General features: G+C 43.1%; 1 protein-coding gene across 2 annotated transcripts in view; it reads left to right on the top strand.

The window, feature by feature from the left end:
* The first annotated feature begins 13,258 nt into the window (after window positions 1–13,258).
* Window positions 13,259–25,115, top strand: part of RELN (reelin) — a 443,910-nt gene continuing 432,053 nt past the window's right edge. For both annotated transcript variants that reach the window (XM_084787306.1, XM_084787305.1), the window contains exon 1: window positions 13,259–13,775. In XM_084787306.1, the coding sequence (XP_084643432.1) occupies window positions 13,550–13,775 (226 nt within the window). In that variant the 5' untranslated portion in view covers window positions 13,259–13,549. The remainder of the gene's footprint in view (window positions 13,776–25,115) is intronic.

Below are 25,115 nucleotides of genomic sequence, written 5' to 3'. Positions count from 1 at the left end.
GCCTCTCCATGGTACCTGTATGGCTCTTAAAAGGAGCTGAAGTTCACCAACCAACGAGTTCTGCGGAGGATGCAGTGTGGCTAGACCGTATTCTCCTGAAGAGAAAGTAAGGAGCCACAACTTTCATGACATGAATTACATTTGACAGTCAACCTCAAACCTGTGGGTATTTAACTGTAAGAGTATTTCTGAGCACTATTTGAGAACTATGCATTAGAAGACCGCGAAATAGTTATGTCCTTTGCCAGCTTTCTTGGCTTATGACACCACAAAGGTCTAAGATTACACACGCTGAACAGAAAGCCATTATAAATACCTTTGACCTGAATTTTATTCAAAAGAGAAGCAGTTAACAGTATCATTGTGTATATGCTAAATTATAAATTATTTTCAAATGAAAGTTTTTTTGTAATTGTCAATATTCCAAATACATAGTGGAGTAAGGACTATGTAGACTAAGTATTCACAAGTAGAATTAATAAATTGTGAATGGACCATGCAGGCAGTTGTTTTGTGAATTAAACTAAGAAATTTTCCAGAAAAAGGAACAATGCCATAAATAATTTTGTGAGTCTTATTAAAAACAATTTAATGTATAAAGCCATTGACAAAGTCTAGATTATGCTTGAGAAATTTGATGTTTTAACGGTTACAAAATTGGTCATTGCAAGGACAAAGATTTATGCATATGCTACTTATGCTGCATGCTCTTGTGAAAAATAATAATAGTGACAATTTTAAGGCTTCAATTTATCCGAAATACCATTTGTATAATTCATAAACTAGTTCATTGTATTTTGAAATAAAGTATAACTGTAATTTTCAATAATTAACTTACAGTTATTAGATTCATGAATTGTGTTAAGAGCACGTTATTGAACTTTTGCATTTATGAGTTCTCATGAAACAAAATTCAAAAGTGCTTTAAATAGTCTGAGCCTCCCTGGTTCACAGTGAGCCTGCGCATGCAGAGGACCGGGTTTTGATAGAGGTTGAATATAATCCAAAACCTGGATGCTGTACTCAAACCATTTGTACTGCTCAATTATTTATAAAACCACCTGGCTTTCAACACATCCAACCACAGACTGAAATTCATTCACATAGTTTCTTCATGTGGTTCTAGCACCAACCTTATTATAAGAGCCTCCTCTAGCACTTTTATGTCAAATGTGTGATGTTTAGCATATACCTATGAGTTATATAAATAAATGGTAGTGAGTTGGCTAACCTGAAATTTCAAAAAGTACTTCTTGTTGGGCATGAGGATGGCTCAGCAGCTAAGAGCATTGCTGCTCTTCCAGAAGACCCGAGTTCAACTCCTGGCACCCACATGACAGGTCACAACTGTCTATAACTCCAGCTCCAGGAGATCTGACACCCTCACACAGACATACGTGCAGTCAAAACTCCAATGCACTTAAAAATAATAAAACTAAAAACATTTAAAAATTACTTCTTGTAATAGTTTATGTGACATTTGGCAGGAAATGTGTGAAACTGTGTTTTAACAGTGACCAGTTTTATAAATTTTAGTGTTATAGTTCTTTAAATTTTAAGGTAAATTTTGTAAATTGCATTTTACTTATTATATTCTTTAATATTAATGAATTTCTCATTTTATTGGGAAAAAGAGATATGGTACTGGATCATGTTATGCTGGACGCTTGCCTTTGATAGGGCTACTGGGTTGTCCATGACTTTGAGCAATGTCCATATTATAATCATTAACTAAAAGTTAAATTCAAACACATGCCATTGTTTCTACTGTGTGAAAATAAAATCTCGTAATATCATAGGCATGGAAGTAGCTTATGATTTCATATTTAGCACTTTGTTTGAAACTGACCCATGACCCATTTAAGATCAAAGTTCATGCAACTGGCAAGTAATGCTGGTTTTATTGTGTGCCTCTGACATGTGAAGTACACAAAAAAGGAATTCATAGAGATAAATTGTTTGGAATGAACTAGTCCTGCCTAAGCCATAAAGACTTTCTCAAATTCAAATGAAGACAAAGAAGGAGAAAAAAAAATTGTTAGAGGTGGCCAACTTTTATCCTGCACCACCACCCAAAAAGGGCACAAATTCCTAGTTCTTGAACATTTTTATGCATTTCAGAGCGAGTTATGTGATCTAAGATGCACACATTCACTAAATGTGACAGACTTTTTTTTAACCAGTGTGCTAAATAGGCCTTTATAGTCAGGTTTAAACTTTAGCTATGTTTTACTGTATTTGAAGAAAGGGCAACGATCCACAACCAGAAAACTATGCTCTTTGTAACCTGCACACAGCCACATCATGCACACCTGTGTACTGTACATAGGTCAAAGCAGTGATGATGCAGGAAGTTGGATGCTCTACTGTATGAACTCAAAAGGTAGGCCATGTACCTTCCCACCTTTCCAGGGAAAGGGGTGAACTAGGAAATGCAGAGATGCTCTTCTCTCCTCAGCACCACTTCCCAGAAGAAGAGTTTTTTACATGGCTCCTAGAAGCTAAGGGAGACCTGCCCAGGCAGAAGGGCTGATTGATGGAAACAGCATGGTTAGGAAGGGACCCTGGAAGAAACCTTGGGGAGATTGCCTGTTTGGGGGATTTGGGGTGGATTGGACACAGTCACATACATGTGCCTATTCCAGCCTTGGGGACACTGCAACAAAAGCTATGTCAGGTGGTTTCTATGGCTTGGGAGTTTTTGTCCCTGCAAGTTCGTGTTGTTAATGGTTTAAGGGGGACCTAATGGAAGGGTTTAGGTCATAAGGGCAGAGCTCTCACGAACAGCTCAATGACTTTAAGAATAAGAGGGTTTGGGAGGTGGGTTTGCTATCTCCACTCTTCCGCTGTGTGAGGACTAGCAGCATTCAAGGCACAAGAGGAAGATCAGGACCTCCCATGCTCCACGTACCGGTGCCTCGATCTTGAACTTGTCAGTCCACATACACACCTTATAAATTACATGGTTATATGAAGTCTTTCATAGTTATATAAATCAGATCAAATTGGCAAAAACCTCAACTACTTACCATCTAGCCCTTTATAAGGGATATTTCCTAGGTCTTAACCTAATCTCTATCCCATGGCCATCTCCCGGGATAGTAACATACTCAACTGTTTTGGGACATATCTAGTTAAAATTATCTGAATACAACCTTAGTGGATACGTGCCAAAGTTTCTCTGTGGGCACTTAGCACAGGTGTACAAGAACTGCCGACATCTTAGGCTGCGACACCTTGTTCGTGTGGGCCTGCTTTTAGTTGGCGGGACACCATGTGTGCTTAGCCCTCTGTTTATGATGCCTGGTTGATCTTTCCTGTCCTGCTTTGCTGTCTTGTGCCTGTGGGAGTCCGACTCCCTGAGATTTAAGTCTTGCCCAGGGCATACGCACAGAGACATGTCTAGCATCACTGCATCCAACTGTGTCTTCCAGTTTACTCTCCTCCGAGTCCCAGACTCTGTGTCATCCGTGTCGTCAAGGTATTTATCACACCAGAGCCACATTTCTGTGTGTTTCTTCCATTCAGTTATAGCTCTGTCATTTCGTAGCACCATAGCTGAGCTGCATTTAATGAATTAATTACACTCAGGGCAACTTCTCATGAGCAGAGCACCTATTTCATTGGGGAACATTTTTATAAAATAACCTTAGAAGATTTCTTTGAAGAAAGTTGGGAGGTCTTTCCCATTTTATCTCTTTGTTGTTGCTCTTGTTACAGAAAATTTACTTTCTAGGCATTGCTCATCAGCAATAATTCCTTTTGTGGTGAGGAGTCAGCAACAAGGTCATATGATCTGCAAGTGTAGGTTGTTTTCTCTATAATCTCAGGTGTAGTGAGTCATTGGTAATGTGGGTAGTATTTTCTCAGAGTGAAATGCTACTGAATAATTTCCCCATTACATCAGCATACACAGCATTGAGCCCAACAATATTGAACAAATCTTTCTTTTTTATTTAACTATACTAGAAAGCTTTCAAGAATATATATTATTCATATATAATTTCATCATGGAAGTGGCAGGCTGAGGATCCAAACACAAAACACTACTAATGCTGCTGCTGTTCTCGAGAGCATGGGGACCCTGGCCTCTATTGTACCATGGCCCAGACCTTTTATTGAATGAAACTGAAATTCTTTAGGCTGGGCGTATTGCTCATTGGCAGAGTGCCTGTTTATAATTTACCTGGGTTTGATAACCACATAATAATAATAATAATAATAATAATAATAATAATAATAATAACTAAAAGCAAATTAAGATTTACCTTGCCTTGAATGTCACTGTGTAAATGAGCCTGTCTCAACACTCATCAATCCTGTCAGACATTGACAGGGAACATGACATAGGATGGATTTTTAGTGGGAGCAGAGGGAAGGACACATGCACCCCCAGTTGATGGCATGGATATCTGTTGCTGCTTCTGATTAGCATCCCCACCTTTCTTTTGGTGCATTTCCCTTAGGAGACTCACCCTCCTCCCTCTAGGGCACGTGCTACTAACATATCTGTCTCTGCAGTTCCTGCACCAGGTCTAGGAGTAACACTCCACTCTGGGATGTCGCACTTCCATGACAGCAACTGGTTTGAGAGTTGACATGTGACTCTTGACTCAGATTCAATCTCTAGGGACAAAACAAGCCTGGGCTTGCTAGGGGCTACGATGTCGCCAGGGCCTGCCTGAGACCTACGTCACTCCAAGAAAGAGAAATAAGAAATAAGAGATGGAGAACTTGGCAGCATTATTTCAGCTGTGTATACAGGAAAAACTTCCAATGAGCTTTTCAGTATTCATAATCAATAAACCACTTTTTTATTAAGATCTGATTATTTATCACCAGAACGGATTGTCAGTTCTAATTCATAAATAATACCATGCAGAACTTAAAAGGTGACCTGGAAACGGTGAGAATTCCAAAGGAGCTCAAGTTAATAGGCTAGTAAAAGAAAACATCAAGAGAATTAAGTTAGAGATAGCAAATCTATCTAAAGGGATTTGAAAGCAGTTTTAAATTTTAACCAAACTACCTTGGGAAAATTCAACTTACTTGAAAAGAAGATGTGAGAAACAATATCATCACATTTTCCTTTCCCGTTTTAATTCCATAATTTGTCCATAGCTTAGTATTTCAGACATGCTCATTAACATTTTGAATATATAATTAACATTTAAGTAAGGATGTAATTTTTCTCCACACAATTTAAGAGTTGATTAATTACGATAATTTTTATGATGAAATAGTGCATGTGTATGGAATGTATCAGAAAAATTACCTGTGTAATACAATACATAGAACAACATATAACAACAAACACCAGTGGGCCTACCCATCTAACCTGCCGATTTAAAACATATATTGCTATGATAGATATTTAACTCTCTTGTCTCTTTCCTTAAAATCTCTCTCTCTCTCCTTCCTATAGGTAATTACCATTCTGAATCTGTCATCCTCATCTATTTCTTTCTACTCCATTGTACGCCTGTGAATGCTTAAATAGCAAACAGCACTGTTTGGCGTCCCCCTAGGCCTGCTGTAAGTGTATATTTCCTTATGTTTTGGTTGTGAGTAACCTTTAATGGCTGGGCCATGTCTGCAGCCCAGTCAGTGTGGTTGTTCCTGTACTGGCCTTGCTTTCGAGGCTAAATGTTAAGCTTGTGAGAACCAGCTTCTCATTCACCTACCCTGTAGCAGAATCTTTATTTCAAGTTCTTCACAGGTTGAGAAACTGGCTTGGGACAAGGGGTTTCCTTCAATATGAGGCTGCTCACAAACTGCTCATTTCGTTTCACCTCATTTTAAAGGCTCATGAAAACACCATTAGTATACCATTTAATATGCCGAAAATAGCCACATTTTAATATGATTTTTTTCAAATTTTAGATATTTTATTAAAAGGTATCAAAATACCTAAGCACTAACCTAAGATGAGCCCCATGGACCTCATCAGTCCACTGAAGAGGCTGGTCACATAGGCAAGGTTGAGACTCTCTGCTCCACACGCTGTGCTTGTTGCTGTCATCGTCATCATCGTCTCCTCCTCTTTGTTGTTGTTGTTGTTATTCTCTTCCTCCTCCTCCTCCTCCCCCTCCTCTTCCTCCTCTTCTTCTTCTTTGCTTTTTCAAGACATTGTTTCTCTGCATATCCTTGGCTTTCCTGGCCTAGATTTGTAGAACAGGCTAGCCTTGAGTATCTGCCTGCCGCTGTGTCCCCATGTGCGGGTATTACAGGTGTGCACCACTGCTCCTGGCCACTGTCTATTCTTAGTATCTACCTGATAGAAATGAGTGCGCGTATCTTCTACAGCACTCTGTGGAAATATCCCGGCAGTGTCATTCATAATCATAAAGACATGAATGATACGCTGTCCATTAAGATACTGCCTTGGCAATTAAATCATGCTTATCTGGGGTTGTGGCTCAGTGGTCAAACATTTTCATACCAGGGCAGAGCGTGTCAGAGGCCCTGTGTTTCACCTCTAGCACCAGAAAACAAACTCAAATCCCCAAATTAATTGCTGACACCCTCTACAACATAAATGAACTTCAAAATATTGTGCTAAGCAAAAGAAGCTAAACACAAATCTCAAAATTTCATGGTTCTGTTTACATGAAATGTTTAGAAAAGTCATTGTTTCCCAGTCGAATAAAAGATCCGGAAGTGACACATACTAATGTTGCATTTATTGGAATGTGATGGAAAATTTGTCACCTGAATACTTTTTAGCATTTGTTTCTTACATTGTTAACAATTTTGTAAGCCGTTTTGTCTGGAACTATCAGGCTCTCAGAACAATGTGTGTCATATGCACTATGTAATGTGACTCAGTAGATTCAGGGTCATGAAACAGGTGACTTCACTTATAGATATATTACCTGTGCCAGCTGATAATAATGGCCTATGGGTTTGTGACTTTATTATACAGGCATTCTATTTGAGTTTAATTACATATATTTACGTCATATAAAAATATGTGTGTTTTTACTGTAGCTTTAAAAACCACATTATTTCAAGCATTTCTGACAGAAGAGAGCTAACATCTTGAAATACTGTTGCTGTTGTTTTGAGACAACTGCCATAACCCAGGCTGGCCTGGAACTCTCTATGTGGCTTAGGCTCTCCTGGATCCTACCATGCCATTATCCAAAATGCTAGGATTACAGGAATTGGTCACAATGAAGAGCTGAATTTTAAAGTGTTAAAAGAAGAGGTGACCCATTTCCTACTGATTAGCTTTGGCTCGAAACTCCACATCTCACTGTCCCTCCACAGTCCACAGACTTCTGTAGCAAGGGCTCATGGGGATTCATTCCAAGATGTTATGCTCTGTCTGACTTTACCTATCATGACTCCAGTTAGGTCAACAAAAGTCGTCCTTGAAATCATTTGTTAATAACTCAAGCCACCACACAGTTAATGCAAACTACACAAATACCCAGTAAACTACAACATGGCTATTTAGCTCTGCCCCCAAATCTGGCAGCCACCCTCGTGGCAGTCTAGAGGGAGATAAATGTGATGGACAAGCTAGGAAAGAAACAGAAAGGGGTAAGTGGTATCAAAATGTCTTCCGTTTTTTTTTTTTTTTTTCCCAATTTGCTAAAGCCTATTGCCACATGAACAGATCTCTAGGTTGGAAGAAGCTTATGAACATAGGTCTGTGGGAAAACATGGGTCTGATTTTACTATGCTTTATGTACTTAACCAATAGTCTCAGCACATGTGTTGAAAAGCCTGCTGTCCCCCTTTTCTGATTTGCAGGGCCAGCTGCCATGTCCTGACTTTCCACATATTTAGGAAATCCCTGTGTATACTGTTTAGGCTTTTGCTCATGTGGTTCCAATGAATACACCAATGACTAAAAGGAACTGTTTTCCCACACTCAGAACACAGACACTTTGCACAGGGCCCTGCCAAGTATGCAGCCAGGAGTCACCTTTCTGTTTAAAAGTTTCCTAATCTCTCAGTGACTTCCTTTACTTTCTTTAAAGCTAATAATCCTATAAAATTACATTCCATGCTGGGTCTAGTTGCTTTACATGAAGAACTAGTTAGCAGGTAGCCCATTCTGTCAAGAGACAAATGCCTCTGCCCTTTTTTTTAAAAAAAATATTTATTTATTTATTATGTATACAGTGTTCTGCTTGCACATACACATGCATGCCAGAAGAGGACACCAGATCTCATTATAGATGGTTGTGAGCCACCATGTGGTTGCTGGGAATTGAACTCAGGACCTTTGGAAGAGCAGCTAGTGCTCTTAACCTCTGAGCCATCTCTCCAGGCCCACCTCTGCCCTTAAGACTTAAATTTTTACCTGATCGTTTTTACTTTGAGATGACCTGGTCACTTCTGATGAGTCCTTATAACCTTAATTGCTGTTTTTGAAATGTAATTTTTTTCTAGTTTTATTATCTTATCTTGATAGCTGATAATTCTAATACCAGAGGCCTTTGTTGGGCTGATTCTGGCCATATGCTGCTTGTAATGGCTCACTGGGTCTTGCTCTCAGTGGGTTGTGTGTGTGTGTGTGTGTGTGTGTGTGTGTGTGTGTGTGTGTGTGTGTGTGTATGTATGTGTGTGTGTGTACATAGGAGTGTCATGACTCCTTAGCTGATGACATTTTTGAAGCCTGACTTGGAGGTTTTGCTCCTTCCCCTTCCAGGAGATGCTTTGGATTCGTGTCTGCAAGGTGTGTAGGGACACTTTAAATGCAGGAAACAAATTCTTGAATGGGGAATCTTTCAAGTGAAATGAAAGTGTAAGTTGGAGCTAGAATTTCTTAAGCCATAGGTTTGAATTTGGGTGAGACGATTCCCTAGAAGTCTCTGCCCTCTGTTAAGATTACAATCAATGCAGAAGACATTTTTTCTAGTTCATTCTACTGATTTGAGGATGGGCCACAGCTTTATGCATGCATCTCCTATGGTACCTCGTAAACCTTTTGTACTCTGTCATAGACGGACACCTTCATAAAGTATAACCAAGATGAATTACTATGAACGCAGACACCACTTTGGAGTTACCGTGAAAGTTTCTGTGCATATCTGCGGGCCAGCGCTGGAGTGCGCAGACTAATCGGCGAAGCCACTGTGAGTAGCTCTGCCCTATCATCCTTCCCACCTGGGGCCCAAGCTTTATCTCCTGTACCACGCTCCACATGGCCACCCAAGAGGAACCCCAAGGACTACTGACAGGGGCAGATGTGTCAAAGAGCTGGGTGGCCCGGATACTCTGTTATCTGTGGATCCCTGGCTTTACTTATGTTTAACGCATAAGAACTTCTCTTTAGTTTTCACCAGCGCTGCTGAAGTAGTGTATTGAAATGGATTCCTTCCCCAGCAATCCACTCCCCATCTCTTATCTAAAATGGATATATATATTTCCAAAACTTAAACATATTTCCAAAATGAAAATAACTCCAAACTATATTAATAGTGAATGAATGGTCATTTTGTCTATGATGTATGCTCATAAACGTGAATAATCCTTTGCCACGTGCAACAACATAGATATTCTGACAGCTATGCTCTTTGAGCCAGAGGAGCCAGATATAAAATGTATATAATGTATAGCTTCACTTACATACAGTTTAAAAGCAGGCAAAAGAAAACAATTGTTGTGAGCACTCTGCTCCCCTCCACTGTACGCCTTGGGGAAAATCTATTGTTCAAAGGGCTGTGGAGACTTATGGCTAATGCTGTGTGGATGCAACTTGCCTAGCACATTCCACAATGCTGTTGAAAATACTTATTTACTTTATGAGTAAGGGTGTTTTGTCTGTGTCCATGTCTGTGCATCATGTGCATGCCTGGTACCTACAGAAGCAAGAAAAGGATGACAAATCTCCTGGGACACAGGAGTCATATTCAGATGTGAGCATCCTGTAAGTGCTGGGAACTGAACTCTGGTTCATCTGGAAGCGCAGCCAGTGCTCTTAACCACTGAGCCATCTCTCCAGCTCAAATGAGTAGGCTGCATTTTATACTCATGTTTCTTTTACACTTCATTGATATGTTTATTTAATACTTTATTCACATAAAAAAGGAAAAACTTAAAAACTAGCTTCCCTAACAGCTACAATTTAGCAATGGTAAAAGCATGACTGTTATTGGTGATTGTCAACACATCTGTCTCTTTATTACCCAGATCTATAGGTGTGGCTCCTGATACGTCTCAGTTTTGTTCCCCTCAACTCCTCTGAGTATCATTAACTCTCCCCCTCTGGTTACAGTCTCGCCCTTCCCTGGTATCTACTTTCACTGCAGCATAATGAGGATCATCTTTTAGGTGTATACATACATGTGAGTACAACAGGCAGTGGCTTCCCACATCTTCCCTGCCTCACCATTGTTTTCAGGATAAAGACCAAGATCTTCACTGAGAGACAACGTCCATCCTACAGAAACTGGCTGCACATGTAGCTCCACCTGTGTGGCCTGTCTGCCAGTCAGGAGCTCCCACTTTCCCTTCCACTGGCGTTCTTTCTTGCACAAAGGTGCTCTGGCCACAGAGATTTCTTCTTCTTCTTCTTCTTCTTCTTCTTCTTCTTCTTCTTCTTCTTCTTCTTCTTCTTCATTAAGTCGGCTCCTTGTAGATCTTAGTGTCAGCTCCTTCCTCAGTTAAGCCAATGCTGCTGCCTGCCCTCTTTTTTTTATCCTGTTACCTTTTACATCCCAAGAGCTTCTATCAATTTCGTGACTGTACAATTGATCATAGTACTTGGTATCCGTCTCTCCCACTGAAAGGCAGCTTCCACGGGGGCAGGAGCCACGTTTCTCCTGAGCCTAACAAAGGGTTTTGTGTACTGTAGTTTTCAATTATCTTGTGTTGAACTAATGAATGAGTTAGTTCTCTTATAGCGTGCTAGAAACTGTGATGCAAATTGATTAAAACACACACACACACACACACACACACACACGAAATTTAAAAACTGGTGGGTAGCCAGATACCTAACTCTTGGCATCTAGCATTCTGTCCTTTACCGCGTTCCGCTTGCATCACCCCAGGACCTAGGTCTCTTCATCACTAGGGATTCTGAATCTGCTGCTTCAGCCCCCAGCATCCTTCCTGTTTTCTTCCTGCCTTTCCTGAGCCTTGAATGTCCAAGCACAGTGCTGCTCCAGGGCCTTTGGACTTTGGTTTCCTGGCCGCACCACTATTCCCACAAGCCCACATGCTCACATGACCTCCCAGATGAAAGAGTTGCAGCTCCCCCGTCCCTCTTTCAGAGAAGCTTTTGTTGACCCCTCAGTGGCGAGCAGCCCCTTTGCCCTATAAACTATACATTTCTGGTTTGCTTTTGCCTAGCATTTACCCCTGCCAGAAGTAATTTTGTCTATTGTTTGAATTTACCCTCTCTCCCAGCACTAGATTCTGAGATCCATGTGGCCTAACACAGTACTAGTTTTGTCTGCTGCTCTGAGCATGGTGTCTGGCACTTTGGTACATAGGAGGCACTTGGCAAACATAACTGAACGGCTGGATGGAACATTCACTTTTCACTTCTGTATATGACCGTGCTGGCTAATAGTCTGCAAGTCTGCACTAGTCCAATACCTGCTAGCCATATGTAGCTGTGGCTTACTTAAAGTGTGGTTAATGTGATTGAAGAATTCAAATGTTAATTTAAACAGCTGCTGTGACTAAGCTTTATCATAATGGCTGCCGCAGCTATACTGAACTTAATCTAGACAGAGGGCTCTCAGAGGCCTGACTGAAATGCGTGGCGGCCTTAGTTTCCTCCAGAGCTAAGGCTGTAGATAGTTGGAGACCAGGAGCCTTTCTGGCCAGCCTTCCTCTGATTGGGGGCAAGTTTTAACAATTCTGATTTCTCCCTTGTGAAATGGGGGGAGAGTTTTGCTTCTTCCGGTGGTAGTGTTAGGATTACATTAGGCTAAGGCTCTATATAGCTTGTAGCCTACATGACGCCGGGCTCCAGGGTAATAATTAATATTAGTCGTATGTATGAACATGTATGTGTGTGTGTGTGTGTGTGTGTGTGTGTGTGTGTGTGTGTGTTTATATGTAGCTGTTGAACTTTAGGGGTGGGGGATTTGAAGTAATGGAGACCAACAGGCAGTTAGGCCCTTCGTATCTGCCAAAACTACGCTTTGGTAAAAGGAAAAAAAAATCTTTTGTAGTGAAATGACTACAGAGGCCTCCCTTCGGATCCTGCCGTCTGACACCCCTCTCCCAAACTCAGGCAGACTACCCTTTCCGTTATTACCATTTCTGAGTTTCTTTAGATGCAGGCTTGCTCATCCCGGCTTGGCTTGGTGGTGAGCCTAGGAGGGTGGAGAAATGCATTAAAACCTGACAGCCCTGTTCTCGGGTGTCTGGGTGCCGCAGGGCTCCTGCCAGCCTTGCTCGGGTTAAAAAACGTGCTTCTGGATGGTGTCACGTTCCCGTGGTCTTACTTGCGATAGCGATAGCTTCGATAGCTCATTACCACCCGCTTCATCGCTGCTGCAAGCCACTCCTCTATATGCCTTCCCCTCCCCCAACCCAGGAACAGTGGTCACGAATGGTATTTAAAAGAAATAAACTCAGACTTAAAATTTACTACTCCCATCTCCCTAAGAGTCCAGTAGCAAAGAGTAATGGCGGAGTATAGCGAAGCGCACCTGTCGGGGTCCCTCCCTAAGTCCTCATGGCCAAATTGCCCGACAAGCTGGCCCCCGCACCACTCCAGGTGGCGATCCCACCGTCACCCAATCTCCTTCTCAGCCTGGCTGCAGATGAGGACCAGGGCTGGTGCAGCAGCGGGGCCGCGAGGCCTGGGTAGAAAGGGCGCGCGGGGCACCATCGCGGTTCGGGGCCGCTCACAGGCGGGTCCCCGGGACAAGTGTTGGCTGCGGGGACTCTGGGGCGGCAGGCCTCGAGGGGCGCGGGACGCGGGGCGCAGCCGGAGCAGACAAAGAACGGCGCGGTCCCCGCTGCCTTCGGCTTCCCCGCGCATCCACGCAGAACGGGCAGCTGCGGGCCTGGGACTTCGCCTCCCGGGCAGCCCGTCGGTCCGTGGCCGCTCGGCGTTGCGCAGCGGTCGGGCATCCCTGCCCTTCCGGGGCCGAGCGGGGCGTGGGTAGGAGACGCGTGTGCGCTGGGCGCAGCCCGAGGTGCGGGCAGAGCCCGAGGGGCGGGGACGGGCGCGGGGGCGGGGGTGGGGGCGCGGCTGGGACACGTGTGGCGGCGGCGGGGGAAGGGGGGCGGTGCCCGGGGCTTTAAGAAGGTGTGGAGGGGGTGGGCGCTTTCCCAGGCCTGGCCGAGGGGCGTCGCGTACACACACAGGCGGCTGCGCTCGGAGGCGGACGTCGCGCTCTCGGCGCCCGCTGCCCGGGTCCCCGCGCTTTCGCTCCCGCGGCCCAAAGAAACTTCGGGAGCCGCGGTCTCCCGTCAACTTCCCGGCGGGCTCGGTTGTCCGGAGCCGCTCCGCTCGAGCCCGCCACCGGCTCGCCTTCCCTGCGCGCGGGTTAATTCCGTGCGGGTGGCTCCAAAACTGAATGAGAGAGCGCGCGGGGCGTGCGGCGACACGGAGCGCGGCGGCATGGAGCGCGGCTGCTGGGCGCCCCGGACCCTCGTCCTGGCTGTGCTGCTGGTGGCGACGCTGAAGGCGCGCGCGGCCACCGGCTACTACCCGCGCTTCTCGCCCTTCTTTTTCCTGTGCACCCACCACGGGGAGCTGGAAGGGGATGGGGAGCAGGGCGAGGTGCTCATTTCCTTGCACATTGCGGGCAACCCCACCTACTACGTACCGGGACAGGAATACCATGGTAGGTACCACCGCATCCCTACGCGCCACGGTGGCCCACGAACGCATCTTTTCATCCCCTTCATTCTTCCCAGGGCCATCCAGACAGGGACCGAGACAACCGCCCTATCTCAGCGGGGTGCGCTGTCCAGGGGAGAGAGAGCAAAGTTAGTGGAGAATGGAGACTTGAGTTGGGATTTTAACAGTCCCCTAAGACATCTCGGAATGAACTGGTGCTTGTGTGACACACCAGACAAACCTTGGGCATTGCTGTCTCCCTCTGCTCCCCCCCCCCCGCCCCATCCCACCCCCATTCCCTGCAGCCGGCCAAACATGCGCAGCATCCTGTTTTCTTAACCCCAGTACTTAGATACCAGATTTTTGTCCTGGATCTGGGTCCCCCCCTGGTGAGTCCCCAGGTGGCGCTGGGGTTGTCATTGGGCTTTGCAGGCCAGCTGCTGACAATTGGAGAGCTTTGGTCCGTGGTTGCCCATGCAGCCCGCCAGCTGAAAGTTCCTGCTGCTCTGCAGCCAGGAGTCCCTCGCAATTTACCGAATGTCAGGCAATCCTCAAGAAACACTGGGGCTTTATGTTTCCGGCCCTTTATTCTTTTAAAGGGTCGTTTAAAATATCAGTAATTGCTGGTTTCTCTCATCCCCTTCGTACTTTTAGCCTGGTGCTTGCTGTGTTGTTGGCATTGTCTGGGTGATGACTTGTATCCCCTGGAAGGAGCTGCAAGCCACTCACCAAATGCTGATCCCTCTCTGAAGAGATCATTACGCAGTCCTTCATAGAGGTGAAACATTACTCAAAAACAAAATGTACCTTCAAGGAGAGTAGTAATTTGATGTAGTACGTATAGTTTTAAGTCAAGTGGAATTTGTGGGGAAATTAAAAAAATGTTTACTTTCTGTTTTCATACTGTGACTTCTTAAATAATGATAGAAACTATTAAATTGGAATTCCCCCCCCCCCAAAGTATTTATACCTAAGGAAATAGACACTATTGTTGAGTGAATTCGTGTCATCCATAGATTCTGTCTCTAATAGGCTACAGGTGTTGACGTAGCAAAAGGTGGTGTAGAGGTGGCTGGCACTTCACACAGATTTGCATGTGAAAAATTTACAAGAGTACTTGACTTTTCTATTTCAAGGAAACCTTCCTATCTGCCCCCACATACTTCCACTGAAGAAGTTTATCCTAGATGTTTAAAGGGAAACTGTAACAACTTTCTTACGGTGTGGTGGCAGCCTTGTCTGTGGAATCATAATTGATTTTAGAAAATTAGTTTCTATAACTAGTCTCTTTAATAAAAAGGGTTTATTTGTATGTGTTCCCTTTCCGAGAATTATCTGGTAATTTTTTTCTGAGGTCATGGAAATCTTTGGTATGGAAGAAGCAGCCAGTATGATGACAAGCCAGACCTAACCCACAGACTGATGCAGACTGTTGTCACTTGACCTGCTCTTTAGCAGATGTTCTAGCCTGCTGGCTGTGTGCATGTTGGGTCAGCGTGTGAAGGTTGGTCTAAAAGGTGCTAATATCGAATTGTGATAGGAGTCTCTGATGACAAGGCCGTATTATCCCCCACCACACAGACCCTTTGTACAGAACCAGTCAAGAAAGCATAAATAAAAAAATAGGAATATGTTGCCTGTAGCTTTTGGTTTTGCTATAAAGTTAGCAGATGAATCTATGATGAACTTAATCACATCACTACACCTGAAAGGGGGTGACGGTATTGGCTTCAGATTGAAAATTGTAGGGAACGGGTCTCCAGTACCTGTTTTATAATTTTATTATGCAATTTGAAAGGTCAAGTTATTAAAGAGAGTAATGTCATTTTAAATTCCCATTAAATATTGTATCAAAAGCTTTAGATTTGGGAACTATAACTCTAGGCCTTCAGTAGGTGGTTTTCCTATAAAATTGCTCTACAAGTAGAAGAATTGCTTAAGATGGAAATAACACCTATATGTGGCTCTTAAATTGTAAACTTTTGGAAATGAAAAGCCAGCATCTGGAAGAATTGACTCACTACAGGAAAACACAATACGTTGTGGCTGACTCCTGTTGATGCACCTTGAAATCAGAAGGTCATTTGGCCACAAACCTTACTTCTGTGAGGAAAGCTGTAAAATATTGGCTTGAAAATTTCTTCCTAACCTCCTAAATCTTTTCAATGCAGCACTTATGTCAGGAGAAAGGAGTTTGTCTTGGATTTCCACTGAGCTCAGGGATTTGGATGAATGGCGTTTGGGTGGAAAGCTGGCGGTTTTGAGTTTTCCCCCCTGAAGACGACTGAGACAGAGCTGAGGTGTAGAAAGGCACCCATCATAGACTATTAATGGAGATGTCAGCTGCTCTCTGTGACTCGGGCTGTGCGACTGGGTATAATGCAAGTGGCACAAAATTATTCATTCTCGTATGAATTATATTTATATTAATTATAAGATTTTTTGTTGGAAATCTTTGATGAAACAAATGCAGCAATACGGTGCTAAAGAATTTGAAACCTGCATCAGGATAATCAAGATGTCTAACATTAAGTAGTAAATCTGTTTATTTGAAGTAGCAGGAGTTTATTTAATAAAGCCTCTATCTCATAACAAAAAGGTGACATTCAAGTAGCTCCTTCCTGTATGTTTTGAAATTCTGTTATACAAGACTCTTTTGGGCATTGCTAGTCATAGACAAACTGTAATCTCTTTTCACAAATACACCACACAATACACAGTTCAGCAAAAAAGGTACCACTGCATGTTGAATTAGAAAGATCTCAGGACTAGAAGGCTTTTGTTTTCTAGAATTTCTTTTTCGAGGAGATATGTTCAATTTTCCAGTGAGAGTTCCAGACTTCAAATCTGCAGATTTGTTGTTGTTGTTGTTGTTGTTGGAATTACCAAGGGACTGGAAAAGGGAATGGGGTCTGTGTGGTCCCGTCACGTAGACATTTCTCTTCCCTGCCACGCCCAGTGATGCTCTCTTTCTTCTAGGGACCTGCTCAGTTCTGTGAGATGTGTGAAGGCTGAGTTGAAGTCTACACCCTGCTCCCCTGTGGTAACCTGTCTTTCTCTCTCTCTCTCTCTCTCTCTCTCTCTCTCTCTCTCTCTCTCTCTCACACACACACACACACACACACACACACACACACACACACACACACACAACCCTGAGCTGTGTAATGGTCATGGGTTTGTAACCTCTCTTCCTCTTGTCCTGTCAATTTACAGGGGATCGCGGAGGTTAAATTCTTCCAGTTGTACTTAAAACTTCAGAAGGAGAGGTTTTTTTTTCCTCTTTGCTTGGGACAGCTACTATTTCTGGGAAACAGATGATATACTTTGAGACAGAGAGCCTTTTAAACATCTGTGATTCTGACTTGACTCCCTCGCTATTGTGAGAAAGATCCCAGGCGTTCCATAAGAGCATTGCATAGCAAAGTACATGAGTTGGCCCCAGTACATCAGCTTCCTGAAGGCAATTTACCAGGATATTTAACAGCTAGAGTCCCTGTTATTTTGGTAGCATCAAGCAAAGGAAGTGTTTCATTAGGCGTAGAAATACCAAGTGAAGGGGAAACAGCACTTGTCAATAATAGAATCTAACAGGCGATGAGATGGGGGGGGGGGAGCTTTGTTGTGTTTTGTGGACCCAGCTTCGCTCTCAGTAGTTTTTGAGTCCACATTTCTACTCTGTCATTTTTCACAAGGGAGATTGTGGGGGAAGGCGGAAGAATCGACGTCCTAATGCGCAAACCCGAACACTCACATTTAAAAGGCTTAATCAGGATGAAGTGCCGAGGGCACTTTGTTGTAATAAAGTTACTACCTTTGTGGGTTTGCCCTTGCCGTTCAACCGGTCGCTGTTTAAGCTGTTTAAAAATTTCTGTTCAAAGAAAACGCAACGCAGTGGCCTTTCAGATACAGAAATACAGTCTTTGCTAGACATATTTTGAAAATACACCCAGACTTAACTCCTTTTTCAGGGAACGATTTTATTATTTGAATGAACGCAGCTTGCAGTCGCTAATGTAGCTGTTTCTGATGGGTGCATAGCAATCTTCCCTTGTTGTGGTTTAGAGTCTGGAATCAGCACATTCAAGCTGTTAGACTCATTCATCACGTGCAGTGTCCAAGTGAAATGCCCCTGTGTCCTGCGCACACATGTCTGTGCAAATCAGGCGTTCTTAAAGCATCCTGTTCCACTTGTTACGTATTTTACCTTACCCTCCACAGTTCACCCCACACATATTTTACAGGTGTGGTCCATAGTTCTCTGAAATAATATAAATCTTGCTTTGTGTAATTTATATTCTGCGTGCTTTAATTCCATTTTTAAGCTAAAACAAACAAACAAAACCAAAACCAAAAAGTATTTGGAATTGTAATAAAAAAACTTCTCATCTGGGCAGAACTCCAGTTCATTCATAGCACCATAGGTGCAGACATTATTTACTTAGAATAATTCCCTTCATTTTTGTGAATGTTTATTTTGAAGGGCTGTTTCATTTAGATGTTTAAAAAAATGTAATTGTACCTCTATAGCCATGAGCTGCCTTACTCCAGTAAAATTTCCTTTTTATTTTTAAAAGGATGGTGGATATTTTAACAGTTTTCTAAAATAAGTATCAGTGGATTCCAAAGTTTTCATTGCCCGATTTAGTTAAAAGAAAACATTTAAAAGTGAGTTTTATTTCTTTTACACTCTTGAGAGTTGGCCGACTTCATAGGATCATGTGAGCCTCATCAGTTACTTAGGAAACGTTACACATTAGGCTGCCATTTTATTCTGATAATCAATAATGCTACTATCAGTAGTTGTTAATTATAATTAACTGTACTCACCATGTGTTTAGTCTCCCCAAGGAGTTGCTGGGGTGCAGCCCTCTACTCCAGAGAAGTTGAAAAACATGACTCGAGTGACCAGTGAACACTGGGAATTTAAAAGACCTGTGAAGTCCCCTAGGTCTTATAGAAACAGAAAATCTGGGCTTCTGTCCACTCAGTCAGGAGAAGGAAGAGGGTGCATAAAGGCTGTGAATACGGTGAGGTCCCTGAGGAGAGAGAGAAGCTTAAAGCCTATGTCACAACACTGACATAAAGCATATAGCAAAGGAAATAAATGCATTTATCAAAATTTTAATTTAAGTGGAAACATCAATCCATCATCACCTGATTTCAGCGTCATTAATAAAAGTAACGAAACTTACATCTAAAAATATAATTTCAAACCAAAAAATATAATTTCAGTATCATCCATTTTTAAGCAAAAGAAAAAAGAAAAAAAAAAGCATGTTTTGGAAACTGGAATTGAGTTTTAAACACCAAGGTCGTCCCGCTTAGCAGCTAAGTGTCCAGGCTGTGCTTTCAGAGAACCTGAGTTGGTCCCTAGCACCACAACAGGGCCTCACAAGCTCCAGGAACTCTAGATCCGGGGGGTTTGACACTTCTGGGGCCTGGAAGCATCTGCACTCACATGCACACACCCACACACAGATGCATAACTTAAAATAAAACAAAATATTGAAAAACTAAAGGTCCTGCATGAATCAAAAATAAAACAAGACAAAACTACTTGTAGGACCCTCCCCACGAAGCTGTCTTAGGGGAGGAGCTTGCAGAGCAGCTATAACTCTAGGTACCCAGCATCCCTGGACCATCCAAGGAAGAGCATCTTAAAAATACCTCTGCATACTGGTTGGTTAATTTTTTTTAATGTGTGCTTCTTGAAAACTGTATACGTATTTTTCCTTTAAAATCTATATCTGGTAGGATTAATCTATAGAAGATAGCTTGAAGGTCATACTTATAAAAAAAAATACAAATGTTGATCTGAGGTTCTGCCCAGGAGAACAGTTATAACTCTGGTTATCCTGTAATGCCGAATCAGCGTTCTCGAGACAAACAAAGCTTTATTTAAAAAAAAAAAAAAAGTTCTATTGATTAAAGGACTCCTTTTAACCCATTGAGCTGACAGAGGTTTGAAATAGCGCTGAGTGTTGATGGAAACTTCTATCCACGAGTTGAGGGACCTTGAGGCCGTGCTGCTTATTAGTGGGTGTTCTGACTTCTGCTGTATAGTCTCAGCAGCTTGGGCCCCGGTTTCTCTTACCAGTTTTCACGTGCATTTCTTCTTTTCCCCTGCTATGGCCTCTTGTTTTCCCTTTCTTCTTTCTTTTTTTTCTCCTTCATAACTTTTTGGGAAAAAATTGTCTTTATTTTTCTCCCGCTCACACTCCTCAGGTGATTGCCCCGTCTGTGTGCTGTAAGTGTGATGTGACCAATGTCACGACTTTTACGTCGGACATTATAGTCATCGGATAGTTGCAATAACCGAAGTGGCTAAGTGCTAACTTAGAATATCAGGTTTTATATTTCCATGACATTCACTTGCCCATTGTGGATAATTTTTTAAAGCTGTAGATTATTTATTTCCAGTATAAAAATAGCTCCCTCTTACACTATAAAGAGTAGCTCCCTCTAACACTGTTTGCAAGCCTCTAGTTATTTAATTCTGAGTGGATTGCTCTCCTCACCCTGGTCGACCTGCAAGAATCAGAAATGAAGGCAGATAGAGCATCCGGGGCGGAGTTACACCCCAGCCCTGGTCCCCATTTCGAATGGAGGAGTAAATCTAGCCGGATTTCAGAATTGCAGTTATTTTAAAAACAGCAAGATACTGATGCACGGTAGGTATTACTGATAGTGGTTTTATCATCCGGCATGACTACCCTACAGGATAGGGACACAGCAGATAAGAGTTGTCCATCCGTGCTTGGCCAATTTTGTTCTGCCAGTGTGTGGCACCCCTTAAAGGAAATTCAAGCTTGAATATATTGAGGGTAGTCACAAAAGTCAAAAGAAAATCTGCTCACCATCAAATATGTATGAGGAGAAAGCGCCTCCCATTCCCAAGTGTCTTCCCTACAATTATGAGGAAGCTAATAGATACATATAGCTTTGGTCCAACCAAAAGTTTTGTTGCTTTAGCCAATTCCTAACTAAACTCTTAACTATTCCCGAATTAATTATCTTTGTTTGTAGTCATGATAACACTCAAAAACTGTGCATGTGTCTTGGTGGTAGTCTAGGAGGGATGCTATTATGTATTTTATCAGATTCTGTCTTATAACCTCATGTAAAATAATTTAAAATGTAAACCTGCTTCTGCGGAAATAGTTGTGGGAAGATACTGATTTTGGTCTAGAGTTGCTAATCAGAGATGACTGAGGACACGTCAGTTGGCAGTAGCCTAGTGGTTTTGGGAGAGCAGTGTACTTACAGTAAAATACACTGGTCAGGAAGGCACTGGCATCTCCAGTGTGCTCTTACCTCACTGAGGCAGAGCTGACATGGATGACAAGTGACTGTTAGGTGGTGGCGTTACATGGTCTCAGTGGCAGATGCCATATTTGATCAGTTTCTTAGCTCCTGTCTTCTCTAGAGTGTATTGGAGGACGAGAGCCCTGGTTTTAGCCTCTGTGATGCCACATTTGGTGGTATGTATTTATTGGTTTCACTAAAACTCTCTTTTATTATTTTGTTCAGGTGAACTTTGTATCTAGTCAAAATGCCTTTCATGTCTCCCCATAGCGTGGCCTAGTTCACTGATATGGAATAGAAGTCTCTAGGAAGTTTTTGATAAACTTGGTGAAGGGGATCTTTAAAATGACTCTAGTGGGTACGGATGCAGCAATATCATCACATGGCCACGTCCTAACAATGGTCACATGTGCTTACTTATGCCAGCCCTGAAATGATGTTTAGATTTCTAGTATTTTAAGAAATTACTTTTCTTGTATCTGTTGGTTGTGCTTCTTGTATTAAATGCTGAATGGCCTGATCCTGTCATATGATTACTTTTGATAACTTCGTGGACCAATATGCTTTCATAATATCTCTTAAAATACACTTTTTTTTTATTCTTCAGGTTTCAGAGACTGTACATTTTATGTTAACGTCACTTATACTCTGGGAAAGTAACCTCTGCCTGATGCCCAATTTCTAGAATTTTTCATACGCCGTCAGTTTATGTTGTTAGCGTCTTTCACTGAGCTGTATTTCCTGCCACTCCTGTATCTCAAAGTACAGCAGCCGTATGACATGGCTGTAGATGTGCGTTCTGCCCCAGCTTTCACCTTGTTTGTTATGGCTGGTTCAGCCTCTAGGACCACGCCCCAGCCTGTCTTTTCTCTCGTGTACTCCATATCAACAGAGGAAACAGACGTCCCTGGCCAGCGTCAGGATCACACAGGCTCTTGTTTGGTTCCGCCACCTTTGTTCGGGATGCTGAGATGACATATGGTCCGATCCAGTTCTTACACTTCCCTTTCCTGCATAAACACTTCCTGTATTTTCATCCTGCAAAACATGATCTAGGTTGTGTCCACTGGTTGTGATGGGAACTATAAAGGAATTAGTTGGTCCTCAATTCCTAGGGGAGAAAAGGCGGGGTTGTGGGGCTAAAGAGATGGCTCAGCAGCTAAGAGCGTGTAGTGTGCTTACAGAGGATGGAAAGGTCAGTTTTAATCACTTAACTGCTCAAAACTGAATGTAACCCCAGCTCCAGGGGGCAGCACACTTCTGGTCTCTGCAGAGTCCATGCTCATGACTCACGTGCACATACCCGCAGACAGACACACAGACACACACACACAATTAAAAATAGAATAAATATTTTTTTGAGAGAGAAAAAGTAGATTTCTGTTTCCATTCCTAGTACTGATACTATCTGGAAAAACAAAGAACTCAAGAAACTTTTGAATAATTAATATCAACACTAATAATAACAGAACTTAATGTAACAGTTAATATGTGCCAGACACCCTCTGAATGCCTTATGCATATGGGTTCATGTAATTTTACAATATCATCCTGAAGTAGATGCATGCATTTTCCTTTTACAGATGCAAAAATGAGTCACCGAGGAGCAAGTGGTTTCTGTGTGACTTTTGGCTGTTGTTGACAGTTCTTAGTTTGTCCGGTCCCAGAACCCATATCTTTATGCATTTAGTTTTAGAAATGATGTTTATTTTATGGAAGGGAAAATAACACAAGTAATTAAAGTCATTTCAAGAAAGAGAAAATAAAGAACCGGAAGCTAATTTTGTTATTTTAAGATAAATTCAGTAAATAATGAATATAAAATCAAACCAGAAGACTGATATCCTTATTAAACAAGGCTGGGATTTCCCAAGCCCACGGTCCCTTGCTTGACAGAATTATCCTCTGGATAAAGCACGAGGAAAGATGCCATCTGGTGTCTGCGGCCTCAGAGTTAACATGCCTTCAAAATGTGCTGATTTAAAAAAAAAAATCCAGTTTTTGTTTAAATTTTTTTTAACACTTTGAAAATTTAACTTTTTCATAAGACTTGCTTTAGCAATAGGATCCGAATAGCTGAAGAATATTAAAATTTCAGGTGGAGGGGTTGGGGATTTAGCTCAGTGGTAGAGTGTTTGCCTAGCAAGCGGAAGGCCGTGGGTTCGGTCCTCAGCTCTGGAAAAAAAAATTAGGTGGAGACAGACGCATAAGTGAGATTTTGGTTGAAATTTATTTGTGATATATTCTTTTCTTAAGGAACCTCTGTCAAGTGTTCCTTAGCCAGTGAGACTGAGTGGCCTGACATACATTGGGGTCCCTGCTGGCATCCCAGTTGGCATTAGTTCTACAGTGTCAGCCTTCCAACCAAAATCCAGACCACAGAAGGATAGCAAAACCCACGAAATAACATTTGCTCTGTAGCTGACTTTGTAGTTACATTTTATACACGAACCTCTTTATCCTTGCCTCCAACATTTCACCTCCTAACATGACATGAAGGCAGAGCTCAGACTCAGGGGCAGGGGGGAGACAGGCAGAGAGGACCCACACAGCCCTGTGGGAACCCACGCGGCCCTGTGGGGACCACATGGCCCTGTGGGGGACCACACGGCCCTGTGGGGGCCACGCGGCCCTGTGGGAACCCACGCGGCCCTGTGGGAACCCACGCGGCCCTGTGGGGACCACGCGACCCTGTGTCTGGTGAGAAGAAGCTGCCCCTGCCCGAGACTTCCCTTACTACATACATGTCCTGACCATCACTGTTAACACGTTATCCCAAAGCTTGATGTCAGACTTGGACTGAGGTCCACTGATTCTTTTTATAAGTCGAGCCAAAGAGTAGCGGGCAGATGCTGTCTTGGGGTTCCTCTTGTGGAACACACAAGGTGTCCAAGGGCTCGGGTTCCATTCCTGGGTTCCCTAGGGGAGAAAAATTTAACCTCGTCCAACTTCAACAACTCCGAAGCCAGTAATTGCCTTTATTAAAATGCTTCTAAAAAATGAAAGTGTTCCCATGTCTAGGCATCTTTTCTCAGGCCAGACACACTAGGTCATTCATCCTGCTGGCTTTTTCTGAGGGTGACCTGCGCTGAGCAGTAGCTCAGGGCTTTGGTCTATGAGCCTCTTGGTATGCAGGGAGGGAGTTACAGCGGGGCTCATCGGGATTGCTGACCCAACAAGGGTTAATGTCTTTAGAATTTTATCCCAGACTGTTGACATACTCTCAGACAGATGCTTCGTTGTGAACTATTTTAGACATGTGGGGGAACTACAGTAAGTGAACATTTAAAATTTGTATCGTGTTTGTCGAAACAAAATACAAATATGGATCTCACCTAAAGGCAATGTACCTGCTTTTGCAGTTTTGTGACAATGTCAGGTTCTCTTGAATGTTGGCTTCTGGCTTCTGCCCGCTGTTCTTCACTAACCCACCAGGAGTCTTGCTCTCGAGTTCCTTCAGGGGGAGTGTAAAAGGCATGGGAGAGTGCACATGGTTCTGCCTTCAGTGTCACCACCGGAAACCCATGTCAGTGTTCACTAGGAAATGTCCGAGGCAGGGCTCGTCACCGCCGGCCACTCCTTTTCCACGGACACTTTTCTCAATGGACTTCTGAGACCTCACAGGCTCTGGCTTCCCTTTTCCCCAGGGATGCCATCCATCCCGATGCTTCAAGTGCCGTCTACACACCGTTAACTCCCAAACAACTGTCTTCTGCTTACTGTTTGTTACTGCTGACTTAATGCCTGCCCTTGGCTGTCTGCCTGGAGCTCCCTGTGCCTCTTCAGTCATGACATCCCTTCACAGGCTTCTTCCGGAGTCTCCCCAACTCTCCAAATGCCAGCGTGCTCTTTAGAGGCGTTCACCTCCCCTCCCCCCACAATCGTTGTCTAATGGCCCCATCCGATCCCCTCTGGGCTTTGCAGCTGTATATTACAGTCCTCTGGGTCGTCTGCGCATGCTCCGGCCCCTCTCATCGGGCTACCACAGCCAGCTGCTTCTTGCCCTCCTCTCCTCTTCCTTGGGCTCAGGAGTTCG

This window comes from Acomys minous (genome assembly GCF_964271855.1).
Source record: "Acomys minous genome assembly, chromosome: 6".
In the NCBI taxonomy this organism is placed as follows: Eukaryota; Metazoa; Chordata; class Mammalia; order Rodentia; family Muridae; genus Acomys; species Acomys minous.
Note: the sequence above shows the minus strand (reverse complement) of the source record. Positions and strands in the feature narration are given on the sequence as shown.